Below are 15825 nucleotides of genomic sequence, written 5' to 3'. Positions count from 1 at the left end.
ATATTTTTCCCAGGTCACTGGGTGGGGGCTCGAGCCGGTTTGCATTGTGTTATTGGAATGGAACCCCTAGATATTGAACCCGGCCCTTGTTGCTGCCAACTCTGACGGGCAGAAGGGTTACAGAGTTGTAAAGTTAACTTTTTTTTTCTTGTATATAAATAACTCTTTTGTGCTCAGGAGAAAGACTGGCAATAGGATTCAACAGTGATCAATGACTGAAAGCCAGCTAACTGAAGCAAGTTTTGAGATGAGATTCATAGGAGAGGTTTTTGGGGAGACATGAAAGGAGGCACAGAATTACCTAGGGAAAGAAAAAAATGTGCCTTGAAACTACAGTGATGGGTGCTTTACAATAGTTGATAGATGCTTGAAGGAGAGTGGCATTAGTTAAATTAAGAATACACAAGGAGGATTAGATAAATATGAGACATTCTTTAAGGAATTCAGTTGACTTTCATGAAGAAAAAATACTATACCTGGTATGTATTTTTGTCCAAATCTTTTAATTCTGAGCCTTCTTCACCAGTCATGATAAAAAATGCTAAACTGTCATCGGATAAGATTTCGGTCTAAGAATGAAAAAAAACAAACAAAACCCAAGCAAAAACACGAGTCTTCAGCAATCATCATTATTATGTAGCTATGTAAAAATCTTGCATGTAACCAGAAAAAAAATCTTTTTCAGATTTAGAAGTATAGAATTGTTTTGATTTTCAGTAACTTATCAGAGATGGCCACAAGAAGAAGTTATTCACCTTGTGCAGTAATGATGGTTCTTTGAGATGCGTGTCCCTATGGGTGCTCACTTTAAGTATATCTGCGTTCCTCCACTGCTGATTGGAGAACTTTTGTAGCAGTGTCCGTTCAGCCCATGCATGCGCTGCCCTCTACCCCATGCTCTGCCAAAGGCAAATCCTCCTCAGTTCCTTCTCTACTGCAGAGTTATTGCCAAGAACTCTGAAGCAGAGGGGAAGAGGGTGGGTCGTGGAGCACGCATAGGGACACACATCTCAAAGAACCATTGTTACTGCACAAGGTAACTTCTTCTTCAAGTAGCGTCCCTATGAGTGCTCCACTGTGGGTGACTCCCAAGCATTACCTCCCACTGAAGAATCAAGCGTCTGCAGCAGAGTCCCCCAATATGGCATAAGTGTGTGCAGATGCTCAAGTAGCTGCTTTGCAGATTTCTGATACAGGGATACCCTGGGCAAAGGTGACGGACAAGAGACCAATCTCGAAGAGTGTACTGTGGATGGGGCTGCTAAATTGTAAATCTGGTAAAAGTCTGATGTAGTTCAAGACCCATTTGGAGAGTCTTTGAGCTGAAATCGTTGGGCCTTTCAAACTATCCGCAATGGAGAGGAAGAGTCTTGGAGATTTTCTAAAAACTCTTCTCCTGCCGAATAGGCTAAGGCTCGCCTAATGTCAAGCATATGGAGCATGACTACCCTATTATCCTGATGAGGTTTGGGATAAAAGGTTGGAAGGTGCATCAGCTGGTTCACGTGCAATGTAGAGATCACCTTGGGAGTGAACTTTGGATGTGGTCTAAGTGTGACTTTGTGAAGGAAAAACACTGTGAAGGAGGGATGCACCAGAGTCGCTATCTCCCCTATCCTTCTTGCCACCGTGATGGCGATCAGGAATGTTGAGAGACATTGATACCATTATACACACACAAGCGAACCAAAAATAATTTCATCAATAATAGTCAAAATTTACAGATAGACAAAGTAAGAAAAATGCTGCTTGAGAACTTACTAGTTTGAGTTAAGTGTATTTACTTTGTACATTAGGGGAGGAATAGCTCAGTGGTTTGAGCATTGGCCTGCTAAACCCAGACTTGTGAGTTCAATCCTTGGGGGGTCATTTAGGGATCTGGGGCAAAAATAAGGGACAGTACTTGGTCCTGCTGTGAAGGCAGGGGGACGGGATTCAATGACCTTTTAAGGTCCCTTTCAGTGCTATGAGATAGGTATATCTCAAAAAAAAATGTTTTGACATATGATGTTGACAATCTGTGTTTTAACAGTTTTAAAGCTTTGACTTTTTGAATGTCAACACCTACTGTAATTAAATAATTATTGCTCACAGCCTGGTTTTCTGACCCCCACTAATTTCCTGCAATTCTGAAAATTTAAGTCAATAAAAATGGGGCAAACACTTATAAATAAATACTATTACCTATCAAATTTATAAAAAAAATAAAATAAAATTCTGCCAAGTATGGCCATTATGCACAACATTCTGCACCTCTCTTGTGCAGGATCAAACCTTATGAATCACAAAAAAGTCAGAAAACGCAAATGCAGCATTCAGGTTATACAGTTAAACTCATTAAAAGTCAATAATTCAACAGTTAACATTTCACCAGTAACATTAATTTGGCTGCAATGAATATCTGGAATCACAGAATCATAGAATATTAGGGTTGGAAGAGACCTCAGGAGGTCATCTAGTCCAATCCCCTGCTCAAAGCAGGACCAACACCAACTAAATCATCCCAGCCAGAGCTTTGTCAAGCCAGGCCTTAAAAACCTCTAAGGATGGAGATTCCACCACCTGCCTAGGTAACCCATTCCAGTGCTTCACTACCCTCCTAGTGAAATAGTGTTTCCTAATATCCAACATAGACCTCCCCCATTGCAACTTGAGACCATTGCTTCTTGTTCTGTCATCTACCACCACTGGGAACAACCTAGCTCCATCCTCTTTGGAATCCCCCTTCAGGTAGTTGAAGGCCGCTATGAAATCCCCCCTCACTCTTCTCTTCTGTAGACTAAATAACCCCAGTTCCCCCAGCCTCTCCTCATAAGTCATGTGCCCCAACCCCCTAATCATTTTTGTTGCCCTCCGCTGGACTCTCTCCAATTTGTCCACATCCCTTCTGTAGTGGGGGAACCAAAACTGGATGCAATACTCCAGGTGTGGCCTCATCAGTGCCAAATAGAAGGGAATAATCACCTCCTTCGATCTGCTGGCAATGCTCCTACTAATACAGCCCAATATGCCGTTGGCCTTCTTGGCAACAAGGGCACACTGCTGACTCATATCCAGCTTCTCATCCACTGTAATCCCCAGGTACTTTTCTGCAGAACTGCTGCTTAGCCAGTCGGTCCCCAGCCTGCAGCAGTGCATGGGATTCTTTCTTCCTAAGTGCAGGACTCTGCACTTGTCCTTGTTTAACCTCATCAGAGTTCTTTTGGCCCAATCCTCCAATTTGTCTAGGTCAATCTAGAGCCTATCCCTACCCTCCAGCGTATCTACCTCTCCCCACAGTTTAGTGTCATCTGTGAACTTGCTGAGGGTGCTATTAATCCCATCATCCAGATCATTAATAAAGTTGTTGAACAAAACCAGCCCCAGGACTGACCCCTGGGGCACTCAGCTTGATACCAGCCGCCAACTACACATTGAGCCATTGATCACTAGCTGTTGAGCCCAACAATCTAGCCAGCTTTCTATCCTATTCTATTAATATATACATTAAATAACAAACAGCAATATATTAACCAACAAATTAGTAACAAAATGTGAGTAGATGCATGCCATATATCATAGTTAAAGATACTACTGGAAACTTAACGCATGCATTTTTTGCATTGAACTGAATATAATGTATATAGCTTACTTATTTTGTTTACTATTTGCAATATTTGTAAAATTTATTACCTCAGTCCTCACTTCAAGGTTTTTCTGGTATATTTTAGTATCAGAGAGGCTTTTGTCTGTTGACTTTTCTTCTTGTACAACCTAAAATAAGAGGTATAGTATTATACTTATTTTCTACAGAAACAACCAATACAACTATTGTTCTGAAAAGTATGCAGAAAGCCAAAAACTTAATTCACTTACAACTTTTACAGATCTTGTACTTAACTTTTGGAGGTGCTCTGAACAGTGTGGCACAGCAGAAAAGTTTTCTAAATTGACAGAACTTTCAGCCTTTCGCACACACAAAAAATGTAGCTTGTTGCATGTTTCACTTAATAAATTACAAGTCCAAGAAAAATAAGTTACCTTGTATGTTTTCAGTTTCTCTCTTACTCTACCTCGTAATGCTTCAGTTACACGCCTTTGTTTTTCTACATCAGCCACATCCAGTGTAAAAGTAGCATAGCACAAAATTTTTAACATACCTTCTTGTGGTACTAAATACTATTTTTTTAAAGTATATTCTTCTGCAGTGCATAGCCCATTTACTATTAATTATTTATAGTGAATACAATGGTCTTCTTATGAAAGGTATTAGATAGCAATACAATAGTGTTCATCAGGCAGTTTTATAGATGTAAACAGAATCACCAATATATAACTAGAATCTTGTAACATGTACAATTTGTAGGATTTTTTTCTTTTTTAAATCCTGGGTGTCTGAAAAACACAGATGTCCAGGATCAAATTTTCAAACTGGCTTCTAAAGTTACACAAAAAAAATTTCAGAAAGCAGAACCCTGACTACTAGTTACCATATTCATGCATACACATGCCGATTTGAGGCATAACTACAGGAACAAAAGCAAAATATGTGGCCTCTTGAGCCCAATTTGAAAATTTGATGTCTGTTAACTTTACCATTTTATACTGAATATACGAACAAAGATCCATCCAAACCTTCCTTATCTGAAATAGCATCTTGTCCCCATGCATTCAAATAAGAATGTTCAAATAATTTAAACTCAGCAGCTGCTTCCTGACTTAGCTGCCTCCCATGTTCAGTGCATGGATTTGCACTGACTGCTGTAAACAAGGCCACTCCTTCTCTCTCTTGGCTTCATGAAAACCAGCATGCTCAGCAGGACTTCAGTATATAATTCAATTCCAATCATCACATTAATAGAAACATGATCTAGGGGAGAAGATGACAACTGAAGTGCTGGGTAGTTGGTGGAAGGTAACAGATTCAGAGACAAACGGAGGGGGAAAAGATCCTATCTTTATTAAAGTAAATACTTCCCTGATGTGAAGTATTCTCTCAGAACTGGCCAAGTACTGATCTAAGATTAGTGTAAATCAGAAGTAACTCCATCTGTTTTCATGGTTAACTCATGTTTTACAGTGAACTAACCAACTTCAGAATCTGGCCCATAGCGCATACCTCTAGATTTAACATCTGGAGCCATATATGCACAGAATACCATTTTCAAATAGGCAATACTTTGATACATCAAAACTAACCTTTTTCAAACCTAACAAAGACACTACTCCTCATAGAGGTGACAATTATTTACATCATTTTAAATTGTGAAGTTTAGCTTTTTTGACACCTTGTCAAACAATATGTGGTTAATATTTTTATGAGACAAGCATATTTTTTCCTTGCCAACATCAAACAATTAGAGAAACTGGGATCAAACTTTCTAAATAATTTCAACTTTGGAAAGAAAAGTTTCATCTTAAATGTGTATGTGAACATCTTAAGAAGTTTCATCTTAAATGTGTACGTGTATGTGAACATAAAAGGGTTAATTTCTAATAAAATATAATTGTTTTAATAATTTGGCCTAGAGTCTGAGACACACTCTCAGATTTATTTAATTAATCAAAATAAATACGTAATAAAAGTAAATAATTGAAACCATTTTGTAGCATTACACTAATTTTAAAAATGTAGCTCTGCCTTAATTTTGAATTAAATTTAAGTCAGTGTTGGACGGAAGGTTGTATCGCTTATTATGAAAATATTTGCAATGTATTTCACATTTTGTTAAAAATCTCACTCATAAGAACGGCCATACCGGGTCAGACCAAAGGTCCATTTAGCCCAGTATCCTGTCTTCCAACAGTGGCCAATGCCAGATGCCCCAGAGGGAATGAACAGAACAGATAATCAACAAGTGATCAATCATCAAACTCAGCATTTTGCACTCACCTTCATTCACTGTTAGTTTGACAACCCTGAAAATATAGTAAAGTATGTATTCACAAAGAGCCCAATTGTTACACCCTTACTTATGGTGAATAACAACTTTCAGGGGTTCTCAAACTTCACTGCACTGCAACACCCTTCTAACAACAAAATTACTACCTGGGTGTGGAGCCCAAGCCCTGCTGCTCTGGGTGGGAGGAGAGGGGACCCGGAGCCCAAGCCCCACTGCCTGAGGTGAGAGTGGAGCTTCAGCTTCAACTCTGAGTCATAGTAAGACTAATGCTGGCCCTGGTGACACCATTAAAATTGGGTCACAACCAGTGTACCCTCTAATTTTTCCCACGCATGTGCAGAATGAATTTTGTTATGTGCACCAATACGCATCACCTCCATATTGGTGCACATAACAAAATTCATGTGGCGGGGGTGGAGCTGAGGGGTTCAGAATGTGGGAGGGTGAGGGCTCCAGCTGGGGGTGCAGGCTCTGGGGAGGGGCTGGGGATGAGGGGCTCAGGGCTGGGCCAGAGGGTTGGGGGTACCAAGGGGGGCTGAGGACTCTGGCTAGGGTGCAGGTTCTGGGATGGGGCTGGGGATGAGGGATTTGGGGTGCAGGTTGCCCCAGGGCTACAGCAGGGAGACAAAGCTCCGCCCCCTCCCCCGCTCTCTCTCCCCTCAGCAGCACCTGGGCGGGGGGGGGCGGAAGAGGCCCCTCTCCCCACCGCGGCAGCTCTGGGGTTGGGGCCGCAGGATAGGCGCCTCTCCCCCAGCAGCGGCAGGTCCGGGCCAGGGCTGGGTTGGGGCCGCGGGAGAGACGCTGCTCCCCACGCTGCGGCAGGTCCGGAGATGGGCTGGGGCCGGCGCCTCTCCCCCGGCCACAGCAGGTCCAGGGCTAGGCAAGAGGCATCTCTCCCTACTGCAGCCCTGAGCTGCGTGGTACTTAATAGACTGCTGCGCGGCTATGTGGCCATGCACCTTAGAGGGAACTTGGATCACAAACCACTTTGGGGTCCCAACCCACAGTTTGAGAACCGCTGCCTTACACCATGAGAAGTTCCACTGAATATAGTGTTATTCAATGTGAGTGTGGGTATCAATCTGGACCAATAAACATATAATATGGTTCCAGCTCAGGCAATAAGTGCATCTTCATCAAACAATATCAATCAAGAGCAAAGACAAGTATCTTTATTGAGCTACCTTCCTGGAAATTCTGATCTACAAATTCTTCTGTTTGATGCCTAATAACATGTTCACTGTCTTCAGTCAACTATGAAAAACAAATGACCAGAGGAAAGATTTAAAGTAAAAGTTTTAAAATTAAACTGCAGATCCTACATTTAATATTTTCTAGCCTTGCATATTGCACTGCTTGTGTAACATTTTATAGTACTTGCTATCGGTAAGTGTCTAATACAGTGTATGACACTCTGTACATCAAACTAGTACTCTGGAACCCCCATATTCACCACTGTGATATGATTATATGTTTTCTACAGTGCATGCCTTGTGGAGGTATTCTTTAAGAAGTCTTGATTTTTTGACCATTAATATCCTGTTGAATTGTATGTACTATCATTGTATGTGAAGTTATGAAGTAATGCTTTATATTTGTTACTGTAATATATGATAAAAGGAAAACGCTCATAGCTAGCCTTTCAGTGGCCACAAAGGAGTAACTAACACTGACAAGACAGATTTGCATCTAGATTGGCCAGACAGGTGTTGATGGCTCATCAAGAATGCATTCTCCCAGAGACTCCTCAGAGAGGGCATGTATACAATGGGGGCTACCTGACCTCCACCTCATAGCAAAGATCTTTCTAGCATGTGGAAACAAACTATAAATGAGGGTTCACGCAAGGCTGTCCCTAGCTATTCTGGGGCCCTACGCAGCCCCCCCGGGGGGGAGGTGTGAGGACCCAGGCCTCTGGGGGTAGGTTGACCCAAGGCCTTCACAGGAGGAGAGGGCTGTCCCTAGGTCTCTGGGGGCTGGCTTGGGAAGCAGGGCAGAATCACCCCCCAGCACTCACTGGTGGTGCAGCTGGCGCTGGGTCGCTGCCCTTCCCACCACCGGGACAGGGCTGAGGCAGAGAAGGGGAGGAAAGAAGTGGGGCTGGGGCTTTGGGGAGGGGTAGAGTGGGGGCAGGGCTGGGCGGAGCAGGGACTGGAGCAACACGCAGCTGCGCAGGGCACCAGGAAATTTGGTGCCCCAAATTTTCTGGTGCCCTACACAGCTACATACTTTGCATATGGGTATGGATGGCCCAGATGACATCATCACTGGGACCTTCTCCTTCCCAGTCTTAACACAGAGAAGATCGTTTGGAAGACAATGAACTGTGGAGACTTGCCCCAGGATGAGAAGGGACGTCAGCCTGTGTATTAAGAACTGTAAAATGCATGGAACATCCAGTGTTAGTCTGTTAAAGTTAGAATTTAGACTGTGATTCTATTTTTATTTCTTATGTAACCAACTATGTACTCTGTGCCTAACACTTATAATCACTTAAAATCTATCTTTCTGTAGTTGCTAAACTTATTTTAATGTTTTGTCCTTACCAGTGAGTTTGTCTAAAGTGGGGAATCTGCTCAGATTACAAAGGCTGGTCATGTTCACTTTCCTTTGTCAAAGCGATAAACTAATTAATGAGCTTGCACTGTTCAAGAGGTCTTGAGCAGTGTAAGACGGTATATTTTCTGGGGTGCAAGGCTGAGGGCTAAGGTGATTGGCTGGAGTCTCCCTGTGTCTAATTCATGAGTGCCTTAGAAAGCATTCATGCACTTCAGCTGGGTGTGTGCCTCCACATGTTGATGTAGTGATAGAATCACAGAATAGGAGGGTTGGAAGGGACCCCGAAGGTCATCTAGTCCAACCCCCTGCTCAAAAGCAGGACCAATCCCCAATTAAATCATCCCAGCCAGGGCTTTGTCAAGCCTGACCTTAAAAACTTCTAAGGAAGGAGATTCCACCACCTCCCTAGGTAACGCATTCCAGTGTTTCACCACGCTCCTAGTGAAAAAGTTTTTCCTAATATCCAACCTAAACCTCCCCCACTGCAACTTGAGACCATTACTCCTTGTCCTGTCCTCTTCTACCACTGAGAATAGTCTAGAACCATCCTCTCTGGAACCACCTCTCAGGTAGTTGAAAGCAGCTCTCAAATCTCCCCTCATTCTTCTCTTCTGCAGACTAAACAATCCCAGTTCCCTCAGCCTCTCCTCATAAGTCATGTGTTCCAGACCCCTAATCATTTTTGTTGCCCTTCGCTGGACTCTTTCCAATTTATCCACATCCTTCTTGTAGTGTGGGGCCCAAACTGGACACAGTACTCCAGATGAGGCCTCACCAATGTCGAATAGAGGGGGACGATCATGTCCTCGATCTGCTCGCTATGCCCCTACTTATACATCCCAAAATGCCATTACCCTTCTTGGCAACAAGGGCACACTGCTGACTCATATCCAGCTTCTCGTCCACTGTCACCCCTAGGTCCTTTTCTGCAGAACTGCTGCCTAGCCATTCGGTCCCTAGTCTGTAGCGGTGCATTGGGTTCTTCCGTCCTAAGTGCAGGACCCTGCACTTATCCTTATTGAACCTCATCAGATTTCTTTTGGCCCAATCCTCCAATTTGTCTAGGTCCCTCTGTATCCTATCCCTGCCCTCCAGCGTATCTACCACTCCTCCCAGTTTAGAATCATCCGCAAATTTGCTGAGAGTGCAATCCACACCATCCTCCAGATCATTTATGAAGATATTGAACAAAACCGGTCCCAGGACCGACCCCTGGAGCACTCCACTTGACACCGGCTGCCAACTAGACATGGAGCCATTGATCACTACCCATTGAGCCCGACAATCGAGCCAACTTTCTACCCACCTTATAGTGCATTCATCCAGCCCGTACTTCTTTAACTTGCTGACAAGAATACTGTGGGAGACCGTGTCAAAAGCTTTGCTAAAGTCAAGAAACAATACATCCACTGCTTTCCCTTCATCCACAGAACCAGTAATCTCATCATAGAAGGCGATTAGATTAGTCAGGCATGACCTTCCCTTGGTGAATCCATGTTGAGGGTTGGGGTGCCGATGGGGGCTGATACCCAGCCCTGGCCCGGACCTGCCGCTGCTGGGGGAGAGGCACCTATCCTGCGGCCCCAACCCCAGAGCTGCCACGGTGGGGAGAGGGGCCTCTCCTCCCCCCCGCCCAGGTGCTGCTGAGGGGAGAGAGAGCTGGGGGGGGGCGGAGCTCTGTCTCCCTGCTGTAGTGATCACAGCACCTGGACGGGTTGGCTGCTTGTCACTAGCATTGTGAGAGACAACTCAGGGAGAAGAGTTTAAGGTGACTCAGAAGTCCCACAGTTCCAGGTTGTGGTCCGGAAGTATGTCACACAGTGGTTTTTAACCTGTGGTCCATGGACCCCTGGGAGTCAGCAGAGTATATCTAAGAGGTCTGCAAAAGGTTGTTGTTACCATAGAACAGTGGTTTTCAACCTGTGGATCCCTGGCCGTCTGCAGACTATGTCTAAGATTTCCAAAAGGGTCCACCCCTCCATTTGAATTTTTTTAGGTGTCCGCAAATGAAAAAAGGTTGAAAACCACTGGTCTAATAGATTAAATATTTACTTTCACAAATATAATGTGTCTGTCCTGAAAGGATACAGTAAATAAAAAAGATATTGGGCCAAATTCTGCTCTTACTTACACTGCTAAAAATCTATTATATTACTACTAACAGAGTAAAATTTAGCACAAGAAATACTGGAGCTAAATCTGATTAGTTTTGTAACTAGTTTTTTATCAAACTATATTTAAACGTATTTTACTGTTAGTAGATTTCTTTTGATTTTTATGAAATACTTAAACAATTAAAATATTTTTTTAAATCAGTTGTTAGAGCAATATTAGAGCCTCCACAAATGTTGCCAGCCTGCATCTCTTCCTTTTGTACATTCATCAGGTAGTGCATGCCATTGTAACCATGAAGTTGAGCATTGCAATGAACATTATATAGAGCAACTTCACCTAAAAAACTGACACACTGTCTAAAGTTGTTGCAGGAGGGTAGTCATTTGGGGTATGCAAGAGAATGTGCTGTCTCCATTGGATGCTTATTGGTATGCGCATTGAATTCAAGGTTTTGGTTCTAACATTTAAAGCTCTTAACAGGATGGGTACCAGCTATCTTTACAACATTCTAACAAACATTATTCCGTTTCCCTCCTCTAAAGTTTGATGATGTAAGTCTACTTGTCCGGAAGGCCTGGAGTGGGCTAACGCAAAATGCAGCAGTCCTCTGGCTTGGTTAGAATCAGTGTCCTCTCAGAGGTTAAGAGTAAAGGACCTATATATAAAATGGTGAAAGAATTTACTAAACTTTATAAAGTGCCTTAACGCAATAAGAAATGCTACCGAAGCACCAAATATTATTATTAGTGCAGTGGGACCTAATTAGCATACTGCATTTGTGTTCTGTGTACTTAACTACCTTTCTATCTGCTTCCGAATGTAATTTAAAGGTGAGGGATTTAATCTATAAAGCCGTATATATTTTGCACCTGGCTACTTTGGGACTGACTCTCCCCATGCAACAGCAAGTTGGTTAATTTTAACTGCGTGGGTTTTGTTGACAGTCCATAGCTGGGCACTCTTGAGGACTAGAGGCAGAATAATTCTTGGTGCAGAGTTCCTGACTACAGAATATGCTCCCTCTGGTGGTTTGTCAAAGCCCCACTTAAACTGTTAGAGAATGGTGCAAAGTCCATCTTTTGAGTTAAGTCTTTCCAAATAGTTCTGTACTAAAGCATCATCTTTGCTGCTGCCACTTTAAATTTTGACACATGAATGTATTCATGATTTTACTGATTTATAGTATGTCTATTACTATGAAATCTGGAACCATTACAGATTAGCACAAGCATCAGTTTATAAATGCAAATTTAAACTTCTAAGTTTATAGAAATAACATTGAAATACAGGAAAGGAAAAAGGTTAATAACCAATAAGATGCTGTACAACAATACCATATTCAAATCAACCTTATTTTCCCCAATGTTAAAAGCAGGCAGGAATGTTAGACAGTATCACACTGTACCATAAATAAGAGATAACACAGCTGTTCCTCTGAAGGCTGCTTTCAACTTGTTCTTGTTTAACAGGTAACTGGAGAACATTTTGAACTTCATTGGTTTAATAGATGTCCCAACAATTAATATTTTAACCTGCTTTAATCTAACAATATTATCTAGCAACCCATTAGTTAGCTATATACAAAGAACTCTTTAAAACCATCCACAAGAAGAAATACCTCCTTTGTGGAAAATCCAAGTACAGGCTGAAAACTGTGCTACCTTCCTTCAGACCATTGGATGCAAATTGTACTTCTTTTTACAGAAAATGACTTGGTTCTGTTTTCAGTTACACTGGTGTAAATCCACAATAGCTCATCTGAAGAAAGTTGAATTATTACAGATTTACACCATCATAACTGAGCAAAATCTGTCTTAGGAAGCGCATTTCACACTTTTAAACTACCATTTATATCCGAGGCTCTCCTCTGCACCTATAGACCTGGGTCTGTAAAGAACAAATAGTACAAAAGATTTCAGGAAAACATTAGTTTTAATTAAGAGAGTAATTTAAGACACTAATGATGTCTAAGAAAATATTCTAGATTAAAAAATGGAAAATGAAATTGACTGGTTACAGTAGAGTCTTAAATCTATATTTAGAAAAAAATGTGGGTTGATCTGAATCACCATGTCCTTTTGAAAGACAATATAGCTAATTAGGGAGAAAAGCCTCTGAAGATTGATTAATCTAAATGGAGTGGTAAATAATGAGGATAGGGTAGCCATACAGAGCAATCTGGATTGCTTAGTAATGTGGGCCCATTCAAAGAAAACTCATTTTAATATCACCAAATGTGAAGTTAGGCATCTAGGAACAAGGAATGAAGGCAATGTCTACAGAATGGGGGACTGTATCCTGGTAAGCAGTGACTCTAAAGAATTTAGACTCAGAGTAGACAAGCAACACCAGAGCTCCCAGTGCGATGCTGTGCTAAAAAGAGCTAAACAGGAGAGTAGAGAGAAGGGAGGTGACTTTATCTCTGCATACAGCATTGGTGAGACTGCTGTTAGAATACCATATCCTATTCTGGAGGACACATTTTTAAAAGAATGTGGAAAAATTGGAGAGGGTTCAGGAAAAGAGCCACAAATGATTCAAGGTCTGGAGAGAATGCCATGCAGCGAGACTTAAAGAGCTCAATCTATTTAGTTTATCAAAAGATTCAAAGGGGACTTGATAATGGTGAGAAAATAGTGGGTACTAAAGGGCTCCTTAATCTAGCAGAGAAAGGTGTAACAAGAACTAATGGCTGGAAGCTGAAGCCAGACAAAATCAACTGAGAAATTGGGACACACATTTTTAACAACAAGGATGATCAACCACTGGAACAAACTGCCTCAGGATGTGGTAAAATGTCCATCTCAATGTCTTCAAGTCGAGGCTGGATGCTTTTCTGGAAGATATGCTTTAGCAAAACAACTTATTGTGCCCAATCCAGGGGTAACTGGGTGAAATTTAATAGTCTGAGATATACTGGAGGTCAGACTAAAAGATCTTATGGTCCCTTCTGGCCTTAAACACTAAGAATCTATGAAACAGAAAAGCAGTTAATCACAAACAATTTAACTGTTTAGTATCTATTCCTCCTAGCCAAAGGGATAGCAAAGTTAAAGAGGCACTGTCCAAAAATGTAGGCCAAAATTAATATTTTGTTTATAAAGTTATATTTCTAAATAATTTCAAACAACTTGTGTTTTGTTTTGATTTAAACATTCCCCCTACAAACTTTGCAAACCAGGCACAACAGCATCACACAAATCCATGAGAACTGGAAAATTAAGCTGACCAGTCTAGAAGCAGCATAACTGGTGAAAAGAAATTTAGATTTTCACCATTTTCACTTTTAACAATCTAAGGTTGTATTAACACATGCGTGGATTTCTTTTAAAATATGACATAACCTAACTATCTCTTGAAAGGACAACTCTGCTATCAGTATGAAGTCTGGACTTTGGAATATCTGTGCAAAAAAGCTTTGTTGGGAAGTAATAAACATTGTCATGTAGATAAATTAAGTCAAATGCTTGTGAGAAAATTACATTCACAAACAATTTTAAAGTGGGCATTTTAGTTCTAAAGAATGTATTTGGGCTAAATAAAACAAGATATTGTTAACATAAGATACTCTTTATCGAAAGGGTAATGTATTACTGAAAAATATCTGTACTACTTTTTAACAGCGAGTGGTCACCACTAAGTATATATGTACCATTCCATACAGAGCCCAAGGCATCAAAATACTTGGATTCCACAAGATAAAGTATTTTCTAATATCTGTTCTAATAAAGAGCTAGTACAGTATAGATCTTTAAAATGTAGCGTTAACAAATTCACCTTTTTTCTAGCACTTTCTCTTCTTTGAGAGATCTTCTTCAGAATTGCTTTCGGAGCATCCTTTTTCTGGAGAATTAGAAAACAGAATCCTAAAGCTTACATTATTATTATCTATAGGATACATGTCTTAAGTAAAAAGAACGAGGAGTACTTGTGGCACCTTAGAGACTAACAAATTTATTTGAGCATAAGCTTGCGTGGACTAAAACTTTGACAGTAGGGGGGCTTTTCTGTAGTAGTGATAGGTTTTTGTTTTGACTGCCAATATTGGTTTCTCTAATTTGACGTGGCAGAATCTGGATGCTGCATTTGGTATGCAGCTCCTCCACCTGGTCTGTCAATCTCACATTTTTTCCCTTGGTACCTAATCTATGTCTCAGCTGTCTGGGTCTGCCATATAAGGACAAAGGAAAGTCAGAATTTCCATAATTTAAGATCCTCTCAAGGTCTGGTCCAAAGAGAGGCCTAGTATCAGTGCTTTATACTGAAATGTAGGAAATCCAAATTCTCCTGTTCCTCACAGTCAAGGTGCTAGGAGATCTGCAAAAAACTGATCATCCTTGGGAAATAAAAATATATTACATGACTCTACAGCAATCTCTCTAACCAGTTGAACGGTTCAATGCCCATGGTCCCTAAAGTTCCATCTAGAAGAAGTATTTAGGATTAAATTTTAATTTTTTTTTCCTGAAATCCCCTTGGATTTTTTCTCTCTATATCCTCTGTAACTGAAGGAGATAGCATATCACTTAAAAAAAAAATTACTGCAGCCAAGTTCTTTATTGCATGTATTGCTGTGAAGTGACAAGGGCCATAATATACCCTGCAGACTCAGCATTACCGTTCCTAATGATCAGTTTTACAAACCTGGAAAGAATCCAAGTTCTAATCTGGGTGCTACCATTCTGCAGCCTTAATATAGTTATACACAGCACAAGGATACCACAAAGACAGCCTTTTTATGTTACCTTAAGGGTTGGATACTCAAGTGGTAACAGTCAGTGGTCTTCTGCTGCCACCACTTCTTGTACCATATACTTCTGGCAAAGACAGCACAGCAGTGAAAATGAGAAGGAAACTGAGCAAATCACAGCAGAGCAGAAAATAGCTAAGTATCAGCTAGGAACTGCTGACATTTATCATTTTTGTTTATATCCTACAATTTTTTAAGACAGACACTTGAAACCATCTGTAGTGCACATAGCCCACCTATGAAACCACACATTATGAGGTATTATCCTCCATTTGTTACATCCACTTGTTGCATTTTGTTTTAAGTTCTATTGTAAATTCTTTGTGATGGGCTATGTCTCTCTGTTTGTGCTGCACCTACATAATGGGGTATGACCCTGATAATAAGAAGGAGAAGAAAGAGGAAGAATATGAGGAAGAAAGCGGGTATTAAATTGCTGAGGAAAGGAAGCCAATGGGAGGGATAGCTCAATGGTTTGAGCATTGGCCTGCTAAACTGAGGGCTGAGAGTTCAATTCTT

General features: G+C 41.2%; 1 protein-coding gene across 1 annotated transcript in view; it reads right to left on the bottom strand.

Moving 5' to 3' along the window:
- Positions 1-15423, bottom strand: part of CC2D2B (coiled-coil and C2 domain containing 2B) — a gene marked incomplete at its 3' end in the record, with an annotated part of 104810 nt that extends 89387 nt beyond the window's left edge. The window contains exons 1-3 of the mRNA XM_084633021.1: positions 14334-15423; positions 3673-3753; positions 477-569 (exon numbers count right to left, since the gene is read on the bottom strand). Coding sequence (XP_084489147.1) covers positions 477-530 — 54 coding nt within the window. The 5' untranslated portion in view covers positions 531-569; positions 3673-3753; positions 14334-15423. The remainder of the gene's footprint in view (positions 1-476; positions 570-3672; positions 3754-14333) is intronic.
- Between the last annotated feature and the right edge of the window lie 402 nt (positions 15424-15825).

The sequence above is a fragment of the Lepidochelys olivacea genome, assembly GCF_965140295.1.
Source record: "Lepidochelys olivacea isolate rLepOli2 genome assembly, chromosome: 7".
NCBI lineage: Eukaryota > Metazoa > Chordata > Testudines > Cheloniidae > Lepidochelys > Lepidochelys olivacea.
This window is presented reverse-complemented; position numbering and strand designations above follow the sequence as displayed.